We start from the raw sequence: 23583 nt of genomic DNA, 5'->3' as shown, positions 1-23583 counted from the left end.
TTGGAACCCCCCAAACTTGCCTTCTCCCCCAAAACCCACCTGGGCAGCGTGTTGCTCCCCTTCTCCCAGCGCCCCCCGCTCCCACTGAGAGGAGCCCGAAACTGGGGGAGAGGGCGCTGGCTCGGGGGGGGACCCCAAAAATATCCCCCAACCCCCTCCAAACCCCACAAAACGGCCCCCAACGCCCTCAAACGCCCCCTAAACCGGTTTAAACCGCCCCCCCCCCGGACTACATTTCCCATCATGCCCAGCAACGGGAGCCCGCCGCGAAGCATGCTGGGAGCTGTAGTCCCCGACGCTCACCCGCGGGCTGCCCCTGGGTCCTAGTGCCCGGCTCCGCCTCGTCCTGCGGGGAGAAGAGTGAGGGGTCGGGGGACACGGAGGGGGGACACGGGGGGTGTCCACCGGCATCTGAGGACAAGGGGAGGGGCAGGGGGATGGGGGGCAGCCCCCCTAGAGCGTTATTTTGGGGGGGAGCCCCCAAATCGGTATTTTGGGGTTAAAATCCCCCCAAATTGGTATTTTTTTGGGGAAAAGACCCCAGACTTGGTGTTTTGGAGAGGGGCACTGACGTTGGTGACGTCCTCGTCCCTCTTGGGCGCTGGTTTGTCCCCCTGCAGCGTGGCTTTCCTCCTGGGGGGGCAAAGAGGGGGTCAGCACGGGTACCCCATTTGAGGGTACCCCCATTTAAAGGTACCCCCATTTGAGGGGGGGTCCCCCCCATTTCCCTATTATCCCCCCCCTCACCTGCGGGCCAGCATCGCGTTCATCTCCTCCATCAACCCCCCTCCCCCGGTGCCCCCCCGGGCACCGTCACCCTTGGGGGGTGCAGGGGGTTCGCTGCTGTCTCCTCCTGCTGTGACAAAGGGGGGGGGATGAAATCGAGCCCCCCCCTCCCCTTGACACCCCCCCCCCCCCCAATTCATTGCCCTCACCTTGACCCTCCGGAGCTTGGCCCCCGCGATGGCAGCAGCGAAACCGGGGCTCCCCCCACCCCCCCCAGCCCCCGGTAACGGGGGGGGCCCCGGCACCCCCGCGGCTGGGGGGGGAGCAGGAGGTGGGGGGGGGCCCGGCGGTGGGGGGGGGCCAGGGGGTGGCGGCGGAGGGGCTCCAGCAGGGGGGCCTGGGGGGGGTCATGGGTTTGGGAGGGAGGTTATGGGGTGACCCCAGGTCGTTTTGGGGTGCCCCCCACTATCCGTCACCTACCTGAGGCCGCCACGCGGGGCTCGGGGTCCTCCAGCGGCTGCCTGAGGGTTGGGGGGGGTCAGCACCCGTGGGAGGGGGGAGGACCCCTGCAAATCGAGGGGGGGGGGCACCCACCTCTCCTGGGGGTCGGGGTCTTCTGCGCTGTCGGGGTCTGGCCAGGAAACGGGGGTGCCTGGGGGAAGGGGCCAAGGTGAGGTCATGGGGGGGGGTCAGGGTTATGGGGGGGTCTCAGGGTCATGGGGGGTTCAAGGTGGGGTCATGGGGGGGCTCAGGGTCATGGGGGTATCAAGCTGTGGTCATCGGGGGGTCTCAGGGTCATGGGGGGGCTCAGGGTCATGGGGGGTTCAGGGTCATGGGGGGGTCAAGGTGGACTCATGGGGGGGTCTCAGGGTGGGTAAAGGGGGGGTCAAAGGTGGGGTCATGGGGGGTCTCAAGGTCATGGGGGGATCATGGGGGGGGTCAAGGTGGGATCATGGGGGGGTCAAGGTGGGGTCACGGGGGGGACTCAGAGTGGGGTCAAGGGGGGGTCTCAGAGTGGGGTTAAGGGGGGGTCAAGGTGGGGTCACGGCGGGGTCAGGTGGGTCGGGGGGGTCAGGGTGGGGTCACGGGGGGTCAGGTGGGTCGGGGGGGTCAGGGTGGGGTCACGGGGGGTCAGGGTGGGGTTACGGGGGGTCAGGGTAGGGTCACGGCGGGGTCACGTGGGTCGGGGGGGTCAGGGTGGGGTTACGGGGGGTCAGGGTGGGGTCACGGGGGGTCAGGGTTCCCGGGCCCCCCCTCACCCTCGCCCAGCGCCCGCAGCGCCCCCAGGACGGCGTCGGCGAAGGCCGCGGCCTGGCGGGGGGCGCCGAAGCTGAGCCCCCAGAGCCGCCGCCCCTCCCGCCATTGGTGGAACTGCGGCGTCACCGCGCAGTAGCGCAGCCCCCGCGCCAGGGGCAGGTTCAGCACCACCTGCGGGACAGCGGCACCAGGGGGCGCCCGGGGGCGGGCATTGAGAGCCCGGAGCCCGGGGGGCCCCGATGGGGACCCCAGAGCTCATGGGTGCCCATAGAGAGCCCAGAGCCCATGGGTGCCCATAGAGAGCCCAGAGCCCATGGGTGCCCATAGAGAGACCAGAGCTCATGGGGGCCCATAGAGAGACCAGAGCTCATGGGGGCCCATAGAGAGCCCAGAGCCCATGGGTGCCCATAGAGAGCCCAGAGCTCATGGGGGCCCATAGAGAGCCCAGAGCCCATGGGTGCCCATAGAGAGCCCAGAGCCCATGGGTGCCCATAGAGAGACCAGAGCCCATGGGGGCCCATAGAGAGACCAGAGCTCATGGGGGCCCATAGAGAGCCCAGAGCCCATGGGTGCCCATAGAGAGACCAGAGCTCATGGGGGCCCATAGAGAGACCAGAGCCCATGGGGGCCCATAGAGAGACCAGAGCTCATGGGGGCCCATAGAGAGACCAGAGCTCATGGGGGCCCATAGAGAGACCAGAGCTCATGGGGGCCCATAGAGAGCCCAGAGCCCATGGGGGCCCATAGAGAGCCCAGAGCTCATGGGGGCCCATAGAGAGCCCAGAGCCCATGGGTGCCCATAGAGAGACCAGAGCCCATGGGTGCCCATAGAGAGACCAGAGCCCATGGGGGCCCATAGAGAGACCAGAGCCCATGGGTGCCCATAGAGAGACCAGAGCCCATGGGTGCCCATAGAGAGACCAGAGCCCATGGGTGCCCATAGAGAGACCAGAGCCCATGGGGGCCCATAGAGAGACCAGAGCCCATGGGGGCCCATAGAGAGACCAGAGCCCATGGGGGCCCATAGAGAGACCAGAGCTCATGGGGGCCCATAGAGAGCCCAGAGCCCATGGGTGCCCATAGAGAGACCAGAGCTCATGGGGGCCCATAGAGAGACCAGAGCCCATGGGGGCCCATAGAGAGACCAGAGCTCATGGGGGCCCATAGAGAGCCCAGAGCCCATGGGTGCCCATAGAGAGACCAGAGCTCATGGGGGCCCATAGAGAGACCAGAGCCCATGGGGGCCCATAGAGAGACCAGAGCTCATGGGGGCCCATAGAGAGCCCAGAGCCCATGGGTGCCCATAGAGAGACCAGAGCTCATGGGGGCCCATAGAGAGACCAGAGCCCATGGGTGCCCATAGAGAGCCCAGAGCCCATGGGTGCTACATGGAGAAACCCCAGAGCCCCCCCCCAGCACCAATGGTTGGCCATATCCTCCACCCAGCACCCATGGGTTCCCTTACGCCCCCCCCCGCAAAGCACCCATGGGTGCCCATACCCCCCAAGCACCCATGGGTGTCCATACACCCCCTTCCAGCACCCATGGATGCCCTTACCCCCTCCCCCCTCCCCCATGGGTGCCTATACCCCCCCAGCACCCATGGGTACCCTTATCCTCCCTCCAGCACCCATGGGTGCCTCACCTGCTGGTCTGGCTGCATCTTGCGCCCCACCAGGCGGAAGCCATGGGTGCCGGGGTGATGGAAGAGCTGGACACAGCTCAGGGCCTGCGGGCCCCCCCCCGCCGGCACCCACTGCTTCTGGGGGTCATCGTAGAGCAGCACGGCCGCCCGGGCGCTGCACAGCACCCGTTCGCTGCAGGGGGGGGGACGGGACCGGGGGCACCCATGGGTGCTGGGGACCCCCACTATAGGGACCCAATTACAGGGACCCCTGCCCCCCCCATTGTAGGGACAACTCCCTCCCCGGACCAGCCCTGGGGCACCCCCGGACGCTGCCCCCCCCTTCCCACCCCCCTTTTCCTTCCTCTTCTCCCGGGGCCGCCACATCCGGGAGCGGGGGGGGACGGGAGGGGGACGGGCCCCGGTGTTCCCCCCCTGAGTCCCCCTTGGGACCGGGACCGGCTCCCGGTGCTCCTGGTATCCCCCAGGGCCCCTTCCCGGCGCTTCCCAGTGCTCCCGGTGCCCATTCCCGGTGCTCCCAGTGCCCCTTCCCGGTGCTTTCCGGTGCCTCCACTACTCCCAGTGCTCTCCGGTTCCAGTTCCTAGTATTCCCGGTGTTCCCAGTGCTCTCCGGTTCCAGTTCCTAGTATTCCCGGTGTTCCCAGTGCTCCCCGGTTCCAGCTCCCGGTATTCCCGGTGTTCCCGGTGCCCCCCGGTTCCAGCTCCTGGTATTCCCGGTGTTCCCGGTGCCCCCCGGTTCCAGCTCACGGTATTCCCGGTGTTCCCGGTGCCCCCCGGTTCCAGTTCCCGCTATTCCCGGTGTTCCCAGTGCCCCCCGCAGCCGGTTCCCGGTATTCTCGGGGCATCCCGCTTCCACTTCCCGGTGTTCCTGATACCCCCCAGTGCCAGTTCCGGGTATTCCCGGTGTTCCCGGTTCCCCCCCGTTCCAGTTCCCGGTATTCCCGGCGTTCCCGGTGTCCCCCGGTTCCAGTTCCCGGTGTTCCTGGTATTCCCTATGCTCCCGCCCCGGCCGCTCACCTCATGCTGGCAGCGGCGACGCTAGGGCCAGGCCGGGCCCTTCCGGTAGCGGCGACCGGGGGGGGGAGAAGGACCGGACAGTCCCGGCCCGAGGCCACGCCCCCACACACAAGGCCACGCCCCACCGGAGCCCTGTGCCCGGTGCTGGTTCCCGGTGCCCCGTGCACGGATCCCGGCTCTGGTTCCCGATGTCGGTTCCCAGTTCCCTGTTCCCGATCCCGGTGCCTTGATCCCGGGCCCGGGGCTCGGATCCCGGTTCCCTGTTCCCGATCCCGGTGCTCGGATCCCGGTCCCGACGCTCGGATATCGGGCCCGATGCCCGGATCCCGGTGCTCGAATCCCGGTCCCGGTGCCCGGATCGGGTGCTCGGATCCCGGTGCCCGGATCCCGGTCCCGGATCCCGATCCCGGTGCTTGGATCCGGATTCCCTGTTCCCGATCCCGGTTCCCTGTTCCCGGTTCCCGATTCCCGGTCCCCTTCGGTCCCGCCCCGGGCCCCGCCCGCCGCCGCCCCGCCCCCGGCGCCGCGGCCGCCGCCGCCCTTTGTCCGCTGCCGTTGCCGCGGGCCCCGCCATGGCGGAGCGGTGATGGGCGGCGGGGCCGGCCCGGCGATAACGGGGCCGAGGGGAACCGGGAGCCTCATGCAGGGGCCGCCGCCATGGGGCAGGTCCTGGGCTTCGCCCACTGCAGTAGGAACCGGGAACCGGGGGCAGGGAGGGGGGGACGGAGGCACCGGGAGCGGCTGCGGATGAAGAGGACCGGAATCGGGAGGGATGAACCGGGAGGCCCGGGGATGGGGAAGCGGGAACCGGGAGGTGGCCGGGGATGGGGGAATAGGCATGGAGAACGAGGAGAGACCGGGAATGTGAGCGCCAGGAATGGGGAACCGGGGGACCGGGGATGGGGAACCGGGAGTGGCCGGGAATGGGAGCACCGCGGAGGGGGAACCGGGAACTGGGAGGGACCGGAGGGGGGGGGGGGGGGAACCGGGGCACTGGTTAGGGAATGGGGTGACGGGGAGGATCCGAGGACAGGGATAACAGGGGCGGAGGCACCGGGAGTGGCCGGGATTGGGGGTATCGGGATGGAGGGACCGGGGATGGGGGATAACGGGGATGTGGGTACTGGGGATGCAGGTATCGGAATGGAGGGACCGGGGATGTAGGTACCAGGGATGCGAGTACCGAGGATGTGGGTACTGGGGATTCAAGTATCGGAATGGAGGGACCGGGGATGTAGGTACCAGGGATGCGAGTACCGAGGATGTGGGTACCGGGGATGCGGGTACCGGGGATGCGGGTACCGAGGATGTGGGTACCGGGGATGTGGGTACCGGGATGGAGGGAATGGGAATGGGGGCTACCGGGGATCAGGGGCCCGGGACACCGGAGATAGGGCGTGATGGGGGGGGGGGGGGGGGAGTGCTGGAGCCGGTTTGGGGGTTCCGGAACACGGGGGTTCCCCACGGTCCCCCCCACACCCTTTGTGTGTGTGTGTCCCCACAGAAGAGGCTCCGTCCACGGCCTCCACCACCCCGGACTCCACGGAGGGTGAGTGGGGCCGAACCCCCCCTTTGGGGGTGCAGATTTGGGGGGGGGGAAGGGGGAAACCCCAACCCCCCACCTTGACGCCCCAAAACCCCCCCAAAGGTGGCCCCGAGGAGCCCGAGTTCCCCCCCGAGCTTGCAGTGGCCCCGGAGCCCCCCGAGGAGGAAGAGGAGGATGAAGATGGGGGGACTTCCCCCCGGACCCCCCCCCGCGAGCTCACCTTCTCCTACATCGCCTTTGGAGGGGGGGGCAGCGCCCCAACAGAACCGGGACCCCGCTGCCGCCGGGACCCCCGCCGGAGCCGCCCCCCCGCCTGAGCTCGGGCCCCGCCCCCCGGGGGCTGGACCCCCATTTAGGGGTCAGAGCCCCCCCAAAGCGGCTTGGGGACCCCCCGCCCCCCCCGAGGGGCGGCTGGAGGTGGGGGGGGCCCTGCCGGTGGGGGGGGGGGGGCGAGATGGAGGAGCCCTCGATGAGGCCAGGTATGGGGGGCATGGGGGTGCCTAAGGGGTCATTGGGGGTCATGGGGGGGTCCCCAAGGGGGCGCTGGGGGTCGTGGGGACACCTCAGTGGGGGCTGGGGGCAATAGGGGGGGTCCTCAAGGGGAGCCGGGGCAATGGGGGGGTTAAAGGGAGGGAAGGGGGGCCATGGGTGCGGTCCCTAAGGGGGGGCTGGGAGATATGGGGGGGCCCCAATGCGGACTCGGTGCCATAGGGGGGCCTGGGGGGGGTCTCGGGTCCGGGGGGGTCCCATAACCCTTTAACCCCCCCATTCCCTCAGCAGCCCCCCCCCAGCCCGCAGGGGGCGCCCCGCAGCCGGCCCGCCCCGCGCCCCCTCCGGACCCCCCGCCGACCCCGGACCCGCCTCCTGCGCCCCCCGACCAATCAGCGAGCCCGGCGGGCCCTGATGTGCTGGGTAAGCAGCCAATCAGCGCCCCGGGGCGCGGCGCAGGGGGGGGGGCTCCCGGCGGGGGGGGGCCCGGGGTCCGGTTGCGGGGAGGACCCGAGCGGCGGCGAGGGATTGGCCGCTAAAAATAGGGGTGACCCCCCCGGCAGCGCCAGCGGGAGCCATGGAGAGACAGGGTGGGGGGGGCACCGGGCAATGGGGGCAATGGGGTGCCAGGGGGCACTGGGAGCACTGGGAGGTCTCCAGGGGGGTACTGGGAGGAGTGGGGGTCAGTGGAGGGGTTACTGGGGGGAGGTACTGGGGTTACTGGGAGGCACTGGGGGGGCACTGGGGCTACTGGGAGCAGTGAGAGGCAATGGGGGGCACTGGGAGCACTGGGGGCAGTGAGATGCAGTGGGATGCAGCAGAGGGTTAAGTGGGATGCACTGGGGGTTCATTGGGATGGACTGGGATGCACTGGAATGCGGGGGGGGTCATTGCACACTGCCCCGCAGTGTGGGAGCTGCTGCACGGGGGTGCACTGGGGGTCACTGGGATGGACTGGGATGCAATGGGATGCAGGGTGGGGGGTCATTGGGAAAAACTGGGATCCAATGGGACTCACTGGGATGCACTAGGGGTTCATTGGGATGAACTGGGATGCAGGGGGGGGTTATTGCACACTGCCCTGCAGTGTGGGAGCTGATGCAAGGGGATGCACTGGGGGTCACGGGGATGCGCTGGGATCCAATGGGATGCACTGGGATGGGGGGGGGTGGGTCATTGGGATGCACAGGGGGGTCATTGGCTCTGTCCCCGCAGTGTGTGAGCTGCTGCACTGGGATCCAATGGCGGTTCACTGGGATGCCCTGGGATCCATTGGGATGCACTGGGGATCCATTGGGATGCAGTGGGACCCATTGGGAGGCACTGGGATGCATTGGGATGCACTGGGATCCACTGGGATGCACTGGGATCCGTTGGGATGCACTGGGATGGATCGGGATCCAATTGGAGGCACTGGGATGCATTGGGATGCACGGGTATCCATTGGGATGCACTGGGATGGATCGGGATCCAATTGGATGCACTGGGATGGATCGGGATGCATTGGGATCCATTGGGATGCACTGGGATGGATCGGGATGCATTGGGACGCACTGGGATGGATCGGGATGCACTGGGATGCACTGGGATGGATCGGGATCCATTGGGACGCACTGGGATGGATCGGGACGCACTGGGCTGCAGTAGACCTATTGGGACGCACTGGGATGGATCGGGATGCATTGGGCTGCAGTGGGATGGATCGGGATGCATTGGGCTGCAGTGGGACCCATTGGGACGCACTGGGATGGATCGGGATGCATTGGGATGCACTGGGATGGGTCGGGATGCATTGGGATGCACTGGGATGGATCGGGACGCACTGGGCTACAGTGGGATCCATTGGGATGCACTGGGACGCACTGGGATGGATCGGGGTGCACTGGGATGGATCGGGATGCATTGGGCTGCACTGGGCTGGATCGGGACGCACTGGGCTGCAGTGGGGTGGATCGGGACGCACTGGGGTGGATCGGGACGCACTGGGCTGGGTCGGGACGCGCTGGGGTGGGCCGGGACGCACTGGGGTGCAGTGGGATGGATCGGGACGCACTGGGACGCACTGGGGTGCAGTGGGATGGATCGGGAAGCACTGGGGTGCAGTGGGATGGATCGGGACGCACTGGGGTGGGCCGGGACGCACTGGGGTGCAGTGGGATGGATCGGGACGCACTGGGCTGGGTCGGGACGCACTGGGATGCAGTGGGATGGATCGGGACGCACTGGGACGCACTGGGGTGGGTCGGGACGCACTGGGGTGCAGTGGGATGGATCGGGACGCACTGGGATGGATCGGGACGCACTGGGGTGGGCCGGGACGCACTGGGCTGGGTCGGGACGCACTGGGACGCACTGGGGTGCAGTGGGATGGATCGGGACGCACTGGGACGCACTGGGGTGCAGTGGGATGGATCGGGACGCACTGGGATGGATCGGGACGCACTGGGGTGGGCCGGGACGCACTGGGCTGGGTCGGGACGCACTGGGACGCACTGGGGTGCAGTGGGATGGATCGGGACGCACTGGGACGCACTGGGGTGCAGTGGGATGGATCGGGACGCACTGGGATGCAGTGGGATGGATCGGGACGCACTGGGATGCAGTGGGATGGATCGGGACGCACTGGGACACACTGGGGTGGGCCGGGACGCACTGGGGTGCAGTGGGATGGATTGGGACGCACTGGGCTGGGTCGGGACGCACTGGGATGCAGTGGGATGGATCGGGACGCACTGGGATGGATCGGGACGCACTGGGACGCACTGGGACCCTTTGGGGCGCTCATCCCGGCTCTGCCCCCGCAGTGTGGGAGCTGCTGCACTGGCGGGACCCCGCGCGCTCGGCGCTGGTGCTGCTCGCGCTGCTGGCGGGGCTCGGCTGCCTCGCGCGCTTCAGCGCCGTCAGCGTCGGCGCCTACGGGGCCCTGGCGGTGCTGGCGGTGACGCTGCCCCGGCGCCTGCACCAGGGGGCGCTGCGGGCGCTGCGGCCGCACCCGGCCCCGCGGTGAGTGAGGGCCCTCCCCCGCCCCCGGCCCTATGGGGCGGACCCATCCCCAAGGTCCCAATGGGGTTCCTTCCCCCCCTTCACCATGGGGCGCACCCATCCCCAAGGTCCCAATGGGGTTCCTTCCCCCCCTTCACCATGGGGCGCACCCATCCCCAAGGTCCCAATGGGGTTCCTTCCCCCCCTTCACCATGGGGCGCACCCATCCCCAAGGTCCCAGTGGGGTTCCCCCCCTTCACCATGGGGCGCACCCATCCCCAAGGTCCCAATGGGGTTCCCCCCCTTCACCATGGGGCGGACCCATCCCCAAGGTCCCAATGGGGTTCCTTCCCCCCCTTCACCATGGGGCGCACCCATCCCCAAGGTCCCAATGGGGTTCCTTCCCCCCCTTCACCATGGGGCGCACCCATCCCCAAGGTCCCAATGGGGTTCCTTCCCCCCCTTCACTATGGGGCGCACCCATCCCCAAGGTCCCAATGGGGTTCCTTCTCCCCCTTCACCATGGGGCGCACCCATCCCCAAGGTCCCAATGGGGTTTTCCCCCTTCACCATGGGGCAGACCCATCCCCAAGGTCCCAATGGGGTCTTACACCCCCCACCCCCTCCTCCCTTGTCCCTGCCCCATAGGGAGCCGCCGGAGGCCGCGGTGGGGCTGAGCCCCGAGGAGCAGCAGCGCTGGGCCCGGCGCCTCGCCCGGCACCTGAGCGCGGCCACACGCACCCTGGCCCGGCTCTTCCTGGTGCAAAGCGTCCCTGAGTCCCTCAAGGTGGGGATGTGGGGGGATATGGGGCTGGGGGAGGGGGGGGGGGCCGGTGGGGCTGAGGGGATGTGGGACTGGGGAGGATGTGGGGATGGGGGGATGTGGGGATGGGGGTGCCGGGGGTGCCGGTGGCGGTGCTGGTGATGATGGTGGCTCTGGGCACAGTTCGCCTTCTTGTTCTACCTGCTGACCTACGTGGGGGCCGTCTGCAACGGGCTGACGCTGCTGGGAGCCGGTACGGATGGGGTGGGAATGGGGATGGAATGGGAATGGGAATGGGGATGAGGATGGGGATAGGGATGTGATGGGGACAGCAGGGGATTGGGATAGGGGTGGGATGGGGATAGGGATGGGATGAGAATGAGAAAGGGATGAGGATGGGATGGGGGTGGGAATGGGATAGAGATGGGATGGGGATAGGCATGTGATGAGGACAAGAAGGGATGGGGATGGGGATAGGAATGGGTTGGAATGGAGATCGGATGGGGATAGGGATGTGATGAGGACAAGGGATAGGGATGGGATGGAGATAGGGATGGGATGGGAATGAGAATGGGATGGGGATGGGATGGGGATAGGTCATTGGTATAGGAAACAAGATACATGGATGTAGCATGGGGACAGGGACATAGGAGGGGGATGAGAGATAAAGGACACAAATGGGGACAAGGTGTGGGGACAGGGACATGGGATGTGGACAAAGGATTTGGGACTGGGACATGGGAGAGGGATGGGACATAAGGGACATGGGATGGGGACACCATGGGGACATGGGATGGGGACACCATGGGGACATGGGATGGGGACACCATGGGCACATGGGATGAGGATGCCATGGGGACATCACGGGCACATGGTGCGTGACGAGCTGCTGCCCACCCAGGCGTCATCTGCGCGTTCACCTTCCCCGTGCTCTACCGGCACCACCAGGTACATGGGGGGGGGACACAAGGGGGGGACACAAGGGGGTCCCGGCCTCCCCCCCCCCCCATGTCCCCAATTGCTCCCCTGTGCCCCCAGGCCCAGATCGACCAATACGTGACCCTGGTGCGGAGCCACCTGAGCCACCTCCGGGCCAGGTCAGAGCCACCCCCCCCGCACCCCAAACCCACCCCTGCCCCCCCCCCGGAACCTCTCCGGGGGGGGGGAGGTTATGGGGTGCCCCCGGGGGGGGTTGTGGCTCTCCACCCCCCCCCAGCTCCACTCTCCCGCAGGATCCAGGCCAAGCTCCCCAGTGCCAAAGCCAAGCCGCAGTGACCCCCCCGTGTGCCCCCCCCCCCGCCCGAGGTGACAGCGGAGGGGGGGGGGAAGGAGCCGGGGTCCCCCCCCGGCCCCCCCGTCCTGTGGGGGGGGACCCACTTTAATAAAGACTCTTGTGACAAGCGGGGTGCATCTGGGGACGGGGGGGGGGTAAAGGGGGGGGCTGAAGGGGGGGGGTCACTGGGTGACCCCCGCGTGACCCTGCGGGCCCCTGTGACCCCGCCGTGCCCTCTGCCAGCGCCGCGGAACGCGCCGGAGCCCGGCGGCGCAAGCCCCGCCCCTTCCCACCCTGACCGCGCCCCCCTCGTTCGGGCCCTGGCCCCGCCCTCTCGTTGCCAAGGTCACGGCGGTTGCCGCGCGACGTAAACACGGGACGCCGGACGTGCTGACGTCACCGGCATGGAACGCCGTCGCCGGGCGACACGAGCGTGTTTACAGCGGGGGGGGGGGGGGGTTGTGTGTGGAAGAGAGCGAATGGGATAGGGACCGGGATAACGGGGATAGGGACCGGGATAACGGGATGGGGACCGGGATAACGGGATAGGGACCGGGATAACGGGATGGGGACCGGGATAACGGGATAGGGACCGGGATAACAGAATGGGGACCGGGATACAGGGACCGGGATACGGGATAGGGACCGGGATAACGGGATGGGGACCGGGATAACGGGATAGGGACCGGGATAACGGGATGGGGACCGGGATAACGGGATAGGGACCGGGATAACAGAATGGGGACCGGGATAACGGGATAGGGACCGGGATAACAGGATAGGGACCGGGATACAGGGACCGGGATAACGGGATAGGGACCGGGATAACGGGATAGGGACTGGGATACAGGGACCGGGAGAACGGGATAGGGACCGGGATAACGGGATGGGGACCGGGATAACGGGATAGGGACCGGGATAACAGGGATGGGGACCGGGATAACGGGATAGGGACCGGGATAATGGGATGGGGACCGGGATACAGGGACCGGGATACAGGGATAGGGACCGGGATAACGGGATAGGGACCGGGATAACGGGATGGGGACCGGGATAACGGGATGGGGACCGGGATAACAGGATGGGGACCGGGATACAGGGACCGGGATAACGGGATAGGGACCAGGATAACGGGATAGGGACCGGGATACAGGGACCGGGATACAGGGATAGGGACCGGGATAACGGGATAGGGACCGGGAAACACAGGGATGGGGACCGGGATAACGGGAATAGGGACCGGGATACGGGATAGGGACCGGGATACAGGGATGAGGACCAGGATACAGGGATGGGGACCGTGATATTGGGACACCGGGATATGGGGACACTGGGACACAAGGATACAGGGATACAGGGATATGGGGACAGGGGTACCAGAACTCCGAGGGGAACCCGGCCAGGAAAGGAACAAAGACAGGGACACCGAGGAGAGCCCGTCCGGACCGGGACACCGGGACGGAGGCAGGGACACAGAAGCTGGGACAGGGACACCGGATAGCGGGACACGGGGGGAACCCGGCCGGACCCCGAGACACCGGGACCTGGAGGGAACCAGTCTGCGACCGGGATACCGGGGCTGGGATACTGGGGAGAGCCCGGCCGAGACCAGGGTACCGGGACAGTGGAGGTAACCCGGCCGGATCCATAGACACCGGGATACAGGCACCGGGACAGGGATACTGGAATACCGGGACTGGGACCAGGACAGGGATACAGGAACCAGGACAGGGATATTGGAATACCGGGACTGGAACCAGGACAGGGATACTGGAACCAGGACAGGGATACGGGAACACCGGGACTGGGGACCCCGGGATAAACAGGACACTGGGACTGGGTCACCGTGATCTGGGAGGAACCTGGCCGTGACACCGCGACACCGGGACTGGAACCGGGAAAGGGACCCCGGGGGGAATGGAAGCAGGACACCGGGACAACGGGGAGAGCCCGGCTGGGACCGGGACAGGGACACCGGGGCTGAGATCCCAGGGGACACCAAACGGGAACAAGGGGACACCACAGGGACACCACCGGGGTTGCCCCACCCCCCCGGCCCCGCCCCCCCGCACTGGGGGCGGGACTTGCCCTGATGAATAAACGACCGATGAATGAATGAATGAATGAATGAATGAGGGGGCGTGGGAACGGCTCCCCCCCCCCCCCCCCCCCGTGGCCCCACCGTGACTCAGCGACGGTTCCCGCCGGTGACATCAGACCCCGGTGTCCAATAACGGGACCGGACACCCCCACAAGGGAGGCTCCGGTTGGTCGGGACCCCCCCCCTCCCTCCATGGACCGTGGCCCTGCACCCCGGGAACGGGACCGCACTCCCGGTGTGCGCCCCCCCGGTTACCGGATCCCTCCCGCCCCCATCAGTGGGGTCCAATGGCCGGGGCCGGGGCATCCCCCCCCCGGGATGATCCTTTAGGAGTTACCGGGGGTTAAAGGGGGTTTCCGGAGGGGGGTTACAGGAGGGGAAAAAGGGGTCATGGGGGGGGGCACCCGGGGGGGTCAGCGGGGGGGGGGGGGTCGCGGGGGCGTTACCGGGGGGTCACCAGGGAGTCACCGGCGTTGGGGCCCGGACGGTTCAGGCCGTTTCTAGAACCGCGGCTGCCGTTTCTATTAATACGCGTTTTCGGCGGCGGCGGCGGCGGCGAAGGGATTCCCTGTGACGTCATTGCTAGGATACCAAACAAACACTCCGAGACAAGCCCATATATGGCTAATTGCGTCACAGGAACTCCGGAGGGGGCGGGGCGAGGGATCCCCCCGTTCCCCGCCCGTCGCGGAGCCTCTTAACGGCGGCGGCGGCTCCAGGGGCCTCAGAACGACGGCGGCGACGGTGGCGGCGGCGACCGCGGGGTCCGGAGGGTCCCGGGGGTCCCGGGACAGCGGCAGCGGGGGCCGTGACGTCAGCGCGGGGGGCGGAGCCTCGCCGTATAAAGTGCCGGCGCGGCGGGCGAGCGGTTCATTCATAAAATAGCGGAGAGAGGGGGGCGAGCGGCGGGGACTGGGCTCAACCGGACTTTGCACCGGCGGATTGGATGTACCGGGGCTCGTAACGGCCGGACCGGAGCCTGGGAAGGGATTTACCGGAGCCTGCAGCGGCTCGACCGGGACTTTTGCACCGGAGATCTGGGGGACGGACACGGCAGGGTTGATAGAGGCGAAGCGGGGCTTTCTGTCGGATAACCGGAGCCTGGCACGGACTCACCGGGGGTTATAGCAGCGGAGCGGGGCTTTCAACCGACAACCGGAGCCTGGTGCGGCCGAACCGGGGCCTTATACAGGACAACCGGAGCCTGGCACGGACGCACCGGGGGTTATAGCAGTGAACCGGAGCCTGGGCACGGACGCACCGGGACTCATAGCGGCTGCACGGGGGCTTGGAGTAGCGAATCGGAGCTTTCTACCGGAGACCCAGAGCCTGGGACGGGCACACCGGGGCTTATAGCAGCGAACCGGAGCTTTATACGGGACAACCGAACCCTGGGACCAACGCACCGGAGCTTACAGCAGCGCTCCAGGGCTTTGCACCGGAGACCCAGAGCCCCGGCAGGGGCGAACCGGCGCTCGCAGCGGCTGCCCCGGGGCCCGAACTGACCCCGTTCACCGGGGGGGGTGCCCGGGATGCCGGTAGCGTGACCCGCAGCCTTGGCGCGGCGGGGCGGCCCCCGCGGCCCCGGGGCCATGTACCAGGGCTTCCCCGGGGACTACGACTCGGGCTCCCGGTGCAGCTCCTCCCCTCGGCCGAGTCCCAGTACCTCTCCTCGGTCGATTCCTTCGGCAGCCCCGCGGCGGCGGCGGCGGCGGCGGCGGCGGCTCAGGTGAGCGCTTGCGCGGCGGCGCCGGCAGGGGGCGGCCGTGAGCGGCTCTTGGTTGGGTGGCGGCGGCGGCGGTGGTGGGGGGGGCGGAGAGGGCGGGGTCGTGCGTAAACGGCGTGACGCGCGCGCGGGGGAGCCCGCCGTGATGACGCGGCGCACGTACGGCGCGCGCGGGGCTATTTTAGACACCGCCACCCCCCCCCCGGGAGTTTGTTGCTAGGCAACGGGGAGTTGGGGGAGGGTGTGGGGAGCCACGCCCCCTCCCGCGTGGCCACGCCCCCCTCTCCTTCGGCGCTGCTGCGCCCTCTGCTGGCGCATTGCCGCACTAGCGCACCCCCAAAAAGGGTGAATGGGGGAGTGTCGAGCATCCCCCCCGTTATAATGGGTCCCGGTGACACCGGGGGGGGGGTCAACACCAACCAGCCCCTGGAGGGGGAATGGGTGCCCCCCCACCCCGTTTTCGGGGTGCTGGTGGGGGTTTAGGGGGTCCCCATCCTCTTAAAGGGGAAAGGGGTGCATAGGGCAGATGCCGAGGTGGGGGGGGGAATGGTGCATGAGGGCACGGTGTGGCTGGGGGGGGGGGGCTTGCACAGGGGTGCTGGGGCACGAGGGTGGCATAAATCAGTGCTAGGGACTCGAGGGCATCATCGCACAAAGGTACCAGGGACTTGAGGGCATCGTTGCACATGGGTACCAGAGCATGAGACAGTTGTGCATCAGTGCCAGGGACATAAGAGTGGTGTAAATCAGTGCCAGGGACTCAAGGGCATCATTGCACAAGGGTACCACGGACTTGAGGGCATCATTGCACATGGGTACCAGAGCATTGAGACAGTTGTGCATCAGTGCCAGGGACATAAGAGTGGTATAAATCAGTGCCAGGGACTCAAGGGCATCATTGCACATGGGTACCAGGGCATCATTTCACACAGGTATCAGGCATTGAGGGTGGCATAAATCAGTGCCAGGGACTGAAGTGCATCATTGCACATGGGTACCAGGGTACTGAGGGTGGCGTAAATCAGTGCCAGAGACTAAAATGCATCATTGCACATGGGTACCACGGACTTGAGGGCATCATTGCACATGGGTACCACGGACTTGAGGGCATCATTGCACATGGGTACCACGGACTTGAGGGCATCATTGCACATGGGTACCAGGGAATGAGGCTGTTGTGCATCAGTGCCAGGGGCATAAGGGTGCTGTAAATCAGTGCCAGGGACTCATGGGCATCATTTCACACAGGTATCAGGGCATCAAGGGTGGCATAAATCAGTGCCAGGGACTGAAGTGCATCATTGCACATGGGTACCAGGGCACTGAAGGTGGCATAAATCAGTGCCAGGGGCTCAAGGACATCATTACACAGGGCATGAGGCTGTTGTGCATCACTGCACATGGGTACCAGGGTATTGAGGGTGACATAAATCAGTGCTAGAGACTTAAGAGCATCATTGCACATGGGTACCAGGGCATGAGGTGGTTGTGCAGCAGTGCCAGGAGCTCTTGCACGTGGGTAGCAGGCACACGAGGTGGCTGCGCACCAGCCCGGGGGCTCTCACCCATGGCCCTAACCCGTTCCATATCCCCACAGGAGTGCGGCGCACTGGGGGACATGCCCGGCTCCTTTGTGCCCACGGTGACGGCCATCACCACCAGCCAGGACCTGCAGTGGCTGGTGCAACCCACCCTCATCTCCTCGGTGGCCCAGTCACAGCCCCCCGGGGCTCCCATGGCGCATCCCCCCCCCCTCGATCCCTATGACCTGCCAGGACCCAGCTACTCCACGCCAGGCATGGGCAGCTTCAGCGCAGCACCGGCACCACCGGCACGGCCCAGCCGCGTGCGGCCCCGGCGCAGCCGCGAGGAGACGGTGAGTGTGGCATGGGACGGGATTGGGGGGGGAGGATGGGGACAGATGGGTCACCAGGCTCATGGTGCTGTCCCTTTGGCAGTTGACGCCAGAGGAGGAGGAGAAGCGCCGGGTGCGCCGGGAGAGGAACAAGTTGGCGGCAGCCAAGTGCCGGAACCGGCGCCGGGAGCTGACAGATCGGCTTCAGGCGGTGAGTGAGAGGGATGGGTGGGGTGGGTTGGAAGGGGGTGGTTGAGTTTGGTTGAATGGGGATGGGTTGAGTTTAGGTAGAAAGAGATGGGCTGGGTTGAGTTGGAAAGGGATGGGTTGAGCTGAGGCCATTGGAAGGGGATGGGTTGAGTTGAGGCCATTGGAAGGGGATGGGTTGAGTTGAGGCCATTGAAACATAATGGGTTGGGTTGAGGCCATTGGAAGAGGACACGTTGAGTTGAGGCCATTGGAAGAGGACACGTTGAGTTGAGGCCATTGGAAGAGGACACGTTGAGTTGAGGCCATTGGAAGAGGACACGTTGAGTTGAGGCCATTGGAAGAGGACACATGGAGTTGAGGCCATTGGAAGAGGACACATGGAGTTGAGGCCATTGGAAGAGGACACATGGAGTTGAGGCCATTGGAAGAGGACACATGGAGTTGAGGCCATTGGAAGAGGACACATGGAGTTGAGGCCATTGGAAGATAATGGGTTAGGTTGAGGCCTTTGGAAGAGGACGGGTTGAGTTGAGGCCTTTGGAAGAGGACGGGTTGAGTTGAGGCCATTGGAAGGAGACAGGTTGATGGCCGTTGGGACCATGGTGTCCCCAGGGAATTGGAAGAGGAAAGGTGAGTCAGGTTCGTTGGAAGAGGACAGGTCAATGGGGACTGATGAGCGCAGGAGCTGCTGTGTTGGAGGGGGACAAGGGTGTCCCCTGGGCAAGGGACGATGGAAGCAGGACAGCAATGTCCCTTGGAGCTGGGGATATCGGAGGGAGGCGGATCCAGGGATGCAGGCATGCGCAGGGGACATCAGAGGGGGCCAGAAGGACACCACCCATGGGTGCAGGTCCCTCAGAGCAGGACAGACGGACACCCATGGGTGCAGGAACAGAGGATGAGCACAGAGGGATTCACAGGGGTTCAGGTCCATCAGAGGGGGACAGAGGGACACCCATGGGTGCACGGACAGGATGAGCACTGATGGGTGCAGGGACAGGGGATGTGCACAGCGGGACACCTGGGGATGTGCACAGAGGGACACCTAGGGATGCAGGAACATGGGATGAGCACCCATGTGTACAGGGATGCAGGATGAGCACCCATGGGCACAGGGACAGGGGATGCACACAGAGGGATGCAGGGACATGGGATGAACACAGGTGGATGCCTAGGGATGCTGGATGAGTGTCCCATAGGTGCAAGGACACGGGGTGTGCACAGGTGGACACCTAGGGATGCAGGGACATGGGATGAGCACCTATGGGTACAGGGACACAGGATGAGCACAGATGGACACCTAGGGTTGCAGGGATGGGGGAAGAGCACCCATAGCTGCAGGGACACGGGATGAACACAGAGGGGTGCAGGGACATGGGATGAGCACAGAGGGTTACCCAGGGATGCAGGATGGAGACCCATGGGTGCAGGGACATGGGATGAGCACAGAGGGTTACCCAGGGGCGCAGGATGGAGACCCATGGGTGCAGGGACAAGGGATGAGCACAGAGGGATACCCAGGGGTGCAGAATGGACACCCATGGATGCAGGGACCCAGGATAAGCACCGAGGGATGCAGGGACATGGGATGGATGCAGGGTCCCAGGATGAGCACAGAGGGGTACCCATGGCTGCAGGGACATGGGATGGCTGCAGGGATACAGGATGAGCACAGAGGGATGCAGGGACCTGGGATGAGCACAGAGGGATACCCAGGGATGCAGGATGGGCACCCATGGATGCAGAAACACGGGATGGGTGCAGAGACAGGGGATGAGCACAGAGGGGTACCCATGGATGCAGAACGGAGCCCCACGGATGAAGGGACCTGGGATGAGCACAGAGGGGTACCCAGGGGTGCAGGATGAGCACAGAGGGATGCAGGGACCCGGAATGAGCACAGAGGGCTACACAGGGATGCAGGATGGACACCCATGGCTGCAGGGACCCGGGATGGATGCAGGGACCCGGGATGAGCACAGAGGGATGCAGGGACCCGGGATGAGCACAGAGGGCTACCCAGGGATGCAGGATGGACACCCATGGCTGCAGGGACCCGGGATGAGCACAGAGGGGTACTCATGGATGCAGGACGGAGCCCCACGGATTCAGGGACCCGGGATGAACACCGAGGGGTCCCCGGGGCGGCAGGGATGGAGCCGCAGGGCTCCCGCTCCCAGAGCTGCCTCCTCTGACGGCCCCCCCCGGCCCCCCGCAGGAGACGGACCAGCTGGAGGAGGAGAAGGCGGAGCTGGAGTCGGAGATCGCGGAGCTGCGCAAGGAGAAGGAGCGGCTGGAGCTGGTGCTGGCCGCGCACGCTCCCGCCTGCAAGCTGCCCTTCGGGGCCGCCGAGGTGAGCGCCCCCCGCAAGGAGGAGCCGGCGCCCGGCGCCCGGGGGGGCCCCTTCCCCGCCTGCTGCTGCTTCGCGCCGCCCCCGCCGCTTAACCCCAACCCCGCGTCTCCGTTTGTGTTCACCCACCCAGAGGGAGCCTCCTGCGGAGCCTCGCATCAGCGGAGCAGCGGCAGCGACCAATCCTCGGACTCCCTGAGCTCCCCCTCGCTCCTCGCGTTGTGAACCCCCCCCACATCCCCCCCCAACCAACTCCTCCTTCTCCCTGTACATCCATCTCCCCCCCCGATCTTGGGCTCGTCGAATGGGGGGGGGGAGGAAGATGGAGGGGTGCAAGGGTTTGGGATGGGTGCGGGATGGGTCCTGGATGCTTCTGGATGGATCCTGGATGAAATCTGAATGGGTCCTGGATGGATTCTGGATGGGTCCCGGACGGGTCCTGAATGGATTCTGGATGCTTTTGGATGGGTCCTGGATGGATTCTGGATGGGTCCTGGATGGTTATGGATGGGTTCCTTGATGGTTATGGATGGGTTCCTTGATGATGGCTCCTTGATGATGGTTCCTTGATGATGGTTCCTTGATGATGGTTCCTTGATGATGGTTCCTTGATGATGGTTCCTTGATGATGGTTCCTTGATGATGGTTCCTTGATGATGGTTCCTTGATGATGGTTCCTTGATGATGGTTCCTTGATGATGGTTCCTTGATGGCTTTGGGGTGGAGCCTTCAGGTTCCTGGATGCTTTTTTTAGGATGGCTTGGAACGGTTCTATGAGTTTTAGTTTTTCTTTTGGGGGATTGATGTTTTTTTGATGGTTTTTTGATTTTTTTTATGGTTTTTTGATTCTTTTTTGATGGTTTTTGATGGTTTTTTGATTCTTTTTTGATGGTTTCTGATGGGTTTTGATTTTTTTTGATGGCTTCTGATTTTCATCTTTTTGATGGGTTCTGAAATTTTTATTTGAGGGTTTTAAATTTTTTTTATATTTATTTTGGGTTTTTTAATGGTTTTTGGTGGTTTTGATTTTTTTGGGCAGTTTATGATGGGTTTGGACAGGTTTTGATTTCTTTTGGATGGTTTTTGGATGATGGTTTGCTTTTTTCCCCATTTTCTTTTTAATTTCCTTTTTGCCTTTTTGGATGGTTTTGGATGGTGTTTTGGATGGTTTTGGACGGTTTTGAGATGGTTTTGGATGGGTTTTGACACATTTTGGGTGCTCCCCCCCATTTCACTCCATTTCTCGGACGGGCTGGGCTCCCGGCGAGGTTCAAGGGCAGTTTTGCCCAGCCCTGGATGTGCTGGAGGTGCCCATCGGGTGCTTTGGGGGTGCCCAACCCCATCCCCCCCCATCCCAAGGGGTTCCTGCATCCTCTCTATTCCGTTAGGGATGGCTCCTGCCCCGTTTCCACCACTCTCAAGGTTCCCCATCACCTCCGAGGTGCCCCCCCAGCACCCCATGGGGGTCCCTGCAGCATCTCCATCCCTTTGGGGAAGTTCCCCCCTGCCCCACGAAGGTCCCTGCATCATTTCTGTTGCCATGGAGATGTAGGGGGTGTCCGTGGGGCATCTCCTTCCCCCTGCAGGTACCCACATCGCATCTCCCCCCGCTCTTTGGAGAGCCCCTGTGGCTCCTTCCTCACCCCAGAGCTCTTTGTGCTGCATCCCCACCGCCCCGTGGGGCTTCCTTGCGGCATCCCCAGCACCCCAGAGGTGCCCATGCTCCGTCCCCACCATTCCATGGGGTCACTGAAGGATCCCCATCACTTTGGGGGTACCCACCCCAACCTCCATCACCTTTAAAGGGGGGGGGGGGTGTCCATGGTATCCCCATCCCCTCTCTTGGGGGTCCCCAGCCCCATTGCTGCTGCTGGGCCCTCCCCTTTGCCCTCTCCAGGACCCCCAGCACTTGGGGGGGGGGGCTCCCGTCCTGCTTGTGTGTGTGTGTGTGTGTGTGTGTGTGCGTGTCCCCCCAACTGTGAAGCCTCTGCCCCATTGTCCCCTATGGCGTCCCCTGTGGTGACCGAGCTTCGCCGCTGCCTCTGTCCTTGTCCCCCCCCAAACTTGGGTCGCGTCGCACCGCGGGAGATGTTTAGTTTTTTATGGACGATGGGTTTATGGATCATTATGGATCATTATTATGGATCATTGTGGATCATTGTGGATCATTGTGGCTGTGCCTGGTCCTGGGGCCACCAACCCCAACCCCCCGCACCCCGGCCCCACCGCGTCCGCGCTTCACCCATCCCAACGTGGCCAATAAAGCAGCTTCGGATCGGCCCCACGGCTCCTGTGTGCCTTGGGCAGGGAGGGCAGGATGGGAGAGGGATGCTGGGGATTGGGGACGGGGACCGTCGGGGTACGGGGCATTGGGGACGTGGGGCTGTGGGGCAGAGGACCTGCGGACACGGCTCTCTCCCCATTGGCCCGCTCGCCTGCCAATCACCTGCGTGGGTGGGCGGGACCTTGGCCGTACAAGCTCCGCCCCCTGCTGAGCTGCGGGCGGCCGCGAGGGGGCGCGAACTGGGGGGCGCATTACCAGTTTAGGGGTCTCTATTCCCAGTCTAGGAGTGCCTATTCCCAATTGGAAGTGTCTCTTCCCACTTAGGGGTGTCTATTCCCAGTTTAGGGGTCCCTATTCCCACTTGAGCGTGTCTATTCCCAGTTTAGGGATGCCTATTCCCAGTTGGAAATGTCTATTCCCACTTCAGGGTGTCTATTCCCACTTAAGGGTGTCTATTCCAAGTTTAGGGGCCCCTATTCTCACTTGGGGGTGTCTATTCCCAGTTGGAAGTGTCTCTTCCCATTTTAGGGGTCCCTATTCCCAGTTTAGGGGTCTCTATTCCAAGTTTAGGGGTCCCTATTCCCCATTTAGGGTGCCTATTCCCAGGTGGAAGTGTCTATTCCCACTTAGGGATCCCTATTCCCATTTTAGGGGTCTCTATTCCCGGCTTATGGATGTCTATTCCTAGTTTAAGGGTGTCTATTCCCAGTTTAGGGGTGCTTATTCCCACTTGGGAGCATCTATTCCCACTTTAGGGCTCTCTATTCCCAGTTTAGGAGTCCCTATTCTCACTTTAGGGGTCTCTATTCCCAGTTTAGGGGTGCCCATTCCCACCCCCTGCCCTCAGGCCCGCCATGATTTGCACCCCTGCGTGTGTCCCCCCCCAAGGTCCCCCCATCCCTTCCCGACATTCCCGCCCGGCGCGTCCGCTTCCGTCCCCACGACCCTGACCCGTTATTTATAGCCCTCGCTGCTTCCTGGCGGGAGCCGGATCCGGCACAAGCCTATTTTGGGAATGGAAGAGGCTGGAAAACTGCCCCCCCCCACCCCATCCAGGACCGGGCTGAGACCTGGCACCAGCTCATGGCACCGATGGCGGCCAAGGGATGCGGTGGTGGAGCCGTGGGGTCCCTGCGCCGGTTGGGGTCGGGATCTGGGTCCGGGTCCATGTTCCCCCCCCTACCCCCCCGGGATGCCGGGAAGTGGGAGCGGGTGGATTCCCGGTCCAGCGTTGGCGCGCGGCCGCTTCCTTCCTTGTGCGAGGAGCCGCATCCTGCGTGGTGCTGGGGGTGCGGAGGGAGCCGGGTGGGGATGGGATGGGTGGGATGGGGATGGGATGGGGATGGGATGGATGGGATG

General features: G+C 65.0%; 4 protein-coding genes across 4 annotated transcripts; 3 read left to right on the top strand and 1 right to left on the bottom strand.

The window, feature by feature from the left end:
* Positions 1–303: 303 nt before the first annotated feature.
* LOC133264281 (vasodilator-stimulated phosphoprotein-like) lies at positions 304–4742 on the bottom strand (the record flags this gene model as incomplete). Its single annotated transcript, XM_061444231.1, has 9 exons — positions 4646–4742; positions 3629–3800; positions 1986–2154; positions 1321–1378; positions 1207–1247; positions 907–1123; positions 748–840; positions 573–633; positions 304–346 (listed from the first exon to the last, which is right to left on the bottom strand). Coding segments are annotated over exons 1-9 (859 nt in total), but the record flags the coding sequence as incomplete, so codon positions are not given.
* A 218-nt stretch (positions 4743–4960) lies between these two features.
* On the top strand, positions 4961–6631 carry LOC133264280 (basic proline-rich protein-like). Its single transcript, XM_061444230.1, has 3 exons — positions 4961–5333; positions 6150–6194; positions 6294–6631. The coding sequence occupies exons 1-3, from the start codon at positions 4961–4963 to the stop codon at positions 6506–6508; spliced, it is 633 nt and encodes a 210-aa protein (XP_061300214.1). The 3' UTR covers positions 6509–6631.
* Positions 6632–10233: 3602 nt separating this feature from the next.
* On the top strand, positions 10234–11825 carry LOC133264279 (reticulon-2-like). Its single transcript, XM_061444229.1, has 5 exons — positions 10234–10449; positions 10609–10678; positions 11327–11373; positions 11464–11522; positions 11658–11825. The coding sequence occupies exons 1-5, from the start codon at positions 10234–10236 to the stop codon at positions 11698–11700; spliced, it is 435 nt and encodes a 144-aa protein (XP_061300213.1). The 3' UTR covers positions 11701–11825.
* Positions 11826–15321: 3496 nt separating this feature from the next.
* On the top strand, positions 15322–20165 carry LOC133264274 (protein FosB-like). Its single transcript, XM_061444223.1, is given in 5 exon segments — positions 15322–15440; positions 15443–15528; positions 17123–17401; positions 17484–17591; positions 19809–20165. Coding segments are annotated over 5 exon segments (879 nt in total). The 5' UTR covers positions 15322–15391.
* The last annotated feature ends 3418 nt before the right edge of the window (positions 20166–23583 follow it).

Source organism: Pezoporus flaviventris, unplaced genomic scaffold (genome assembly GCF_033815535.1).
Source record: "Pezoporus flaviventris isolate CSIRO_AGI_PZ_B2104156 unplaced genomic scaffold, CSIRO_AGI_Pfla_v1 ptg000732l, whole genome shotgun sequence".
NCBI lineage: Eukaryota > Metazoa > Chordata > Aves > Psittaciformes > Psittacidae > Pezoporus > Pezoporus flaviventris.
The sequence above is the reverse complement of the archived record's forward strand: the minus strand, read 5'-3'. Positions and strand labels throughout refer to the sequence as shown.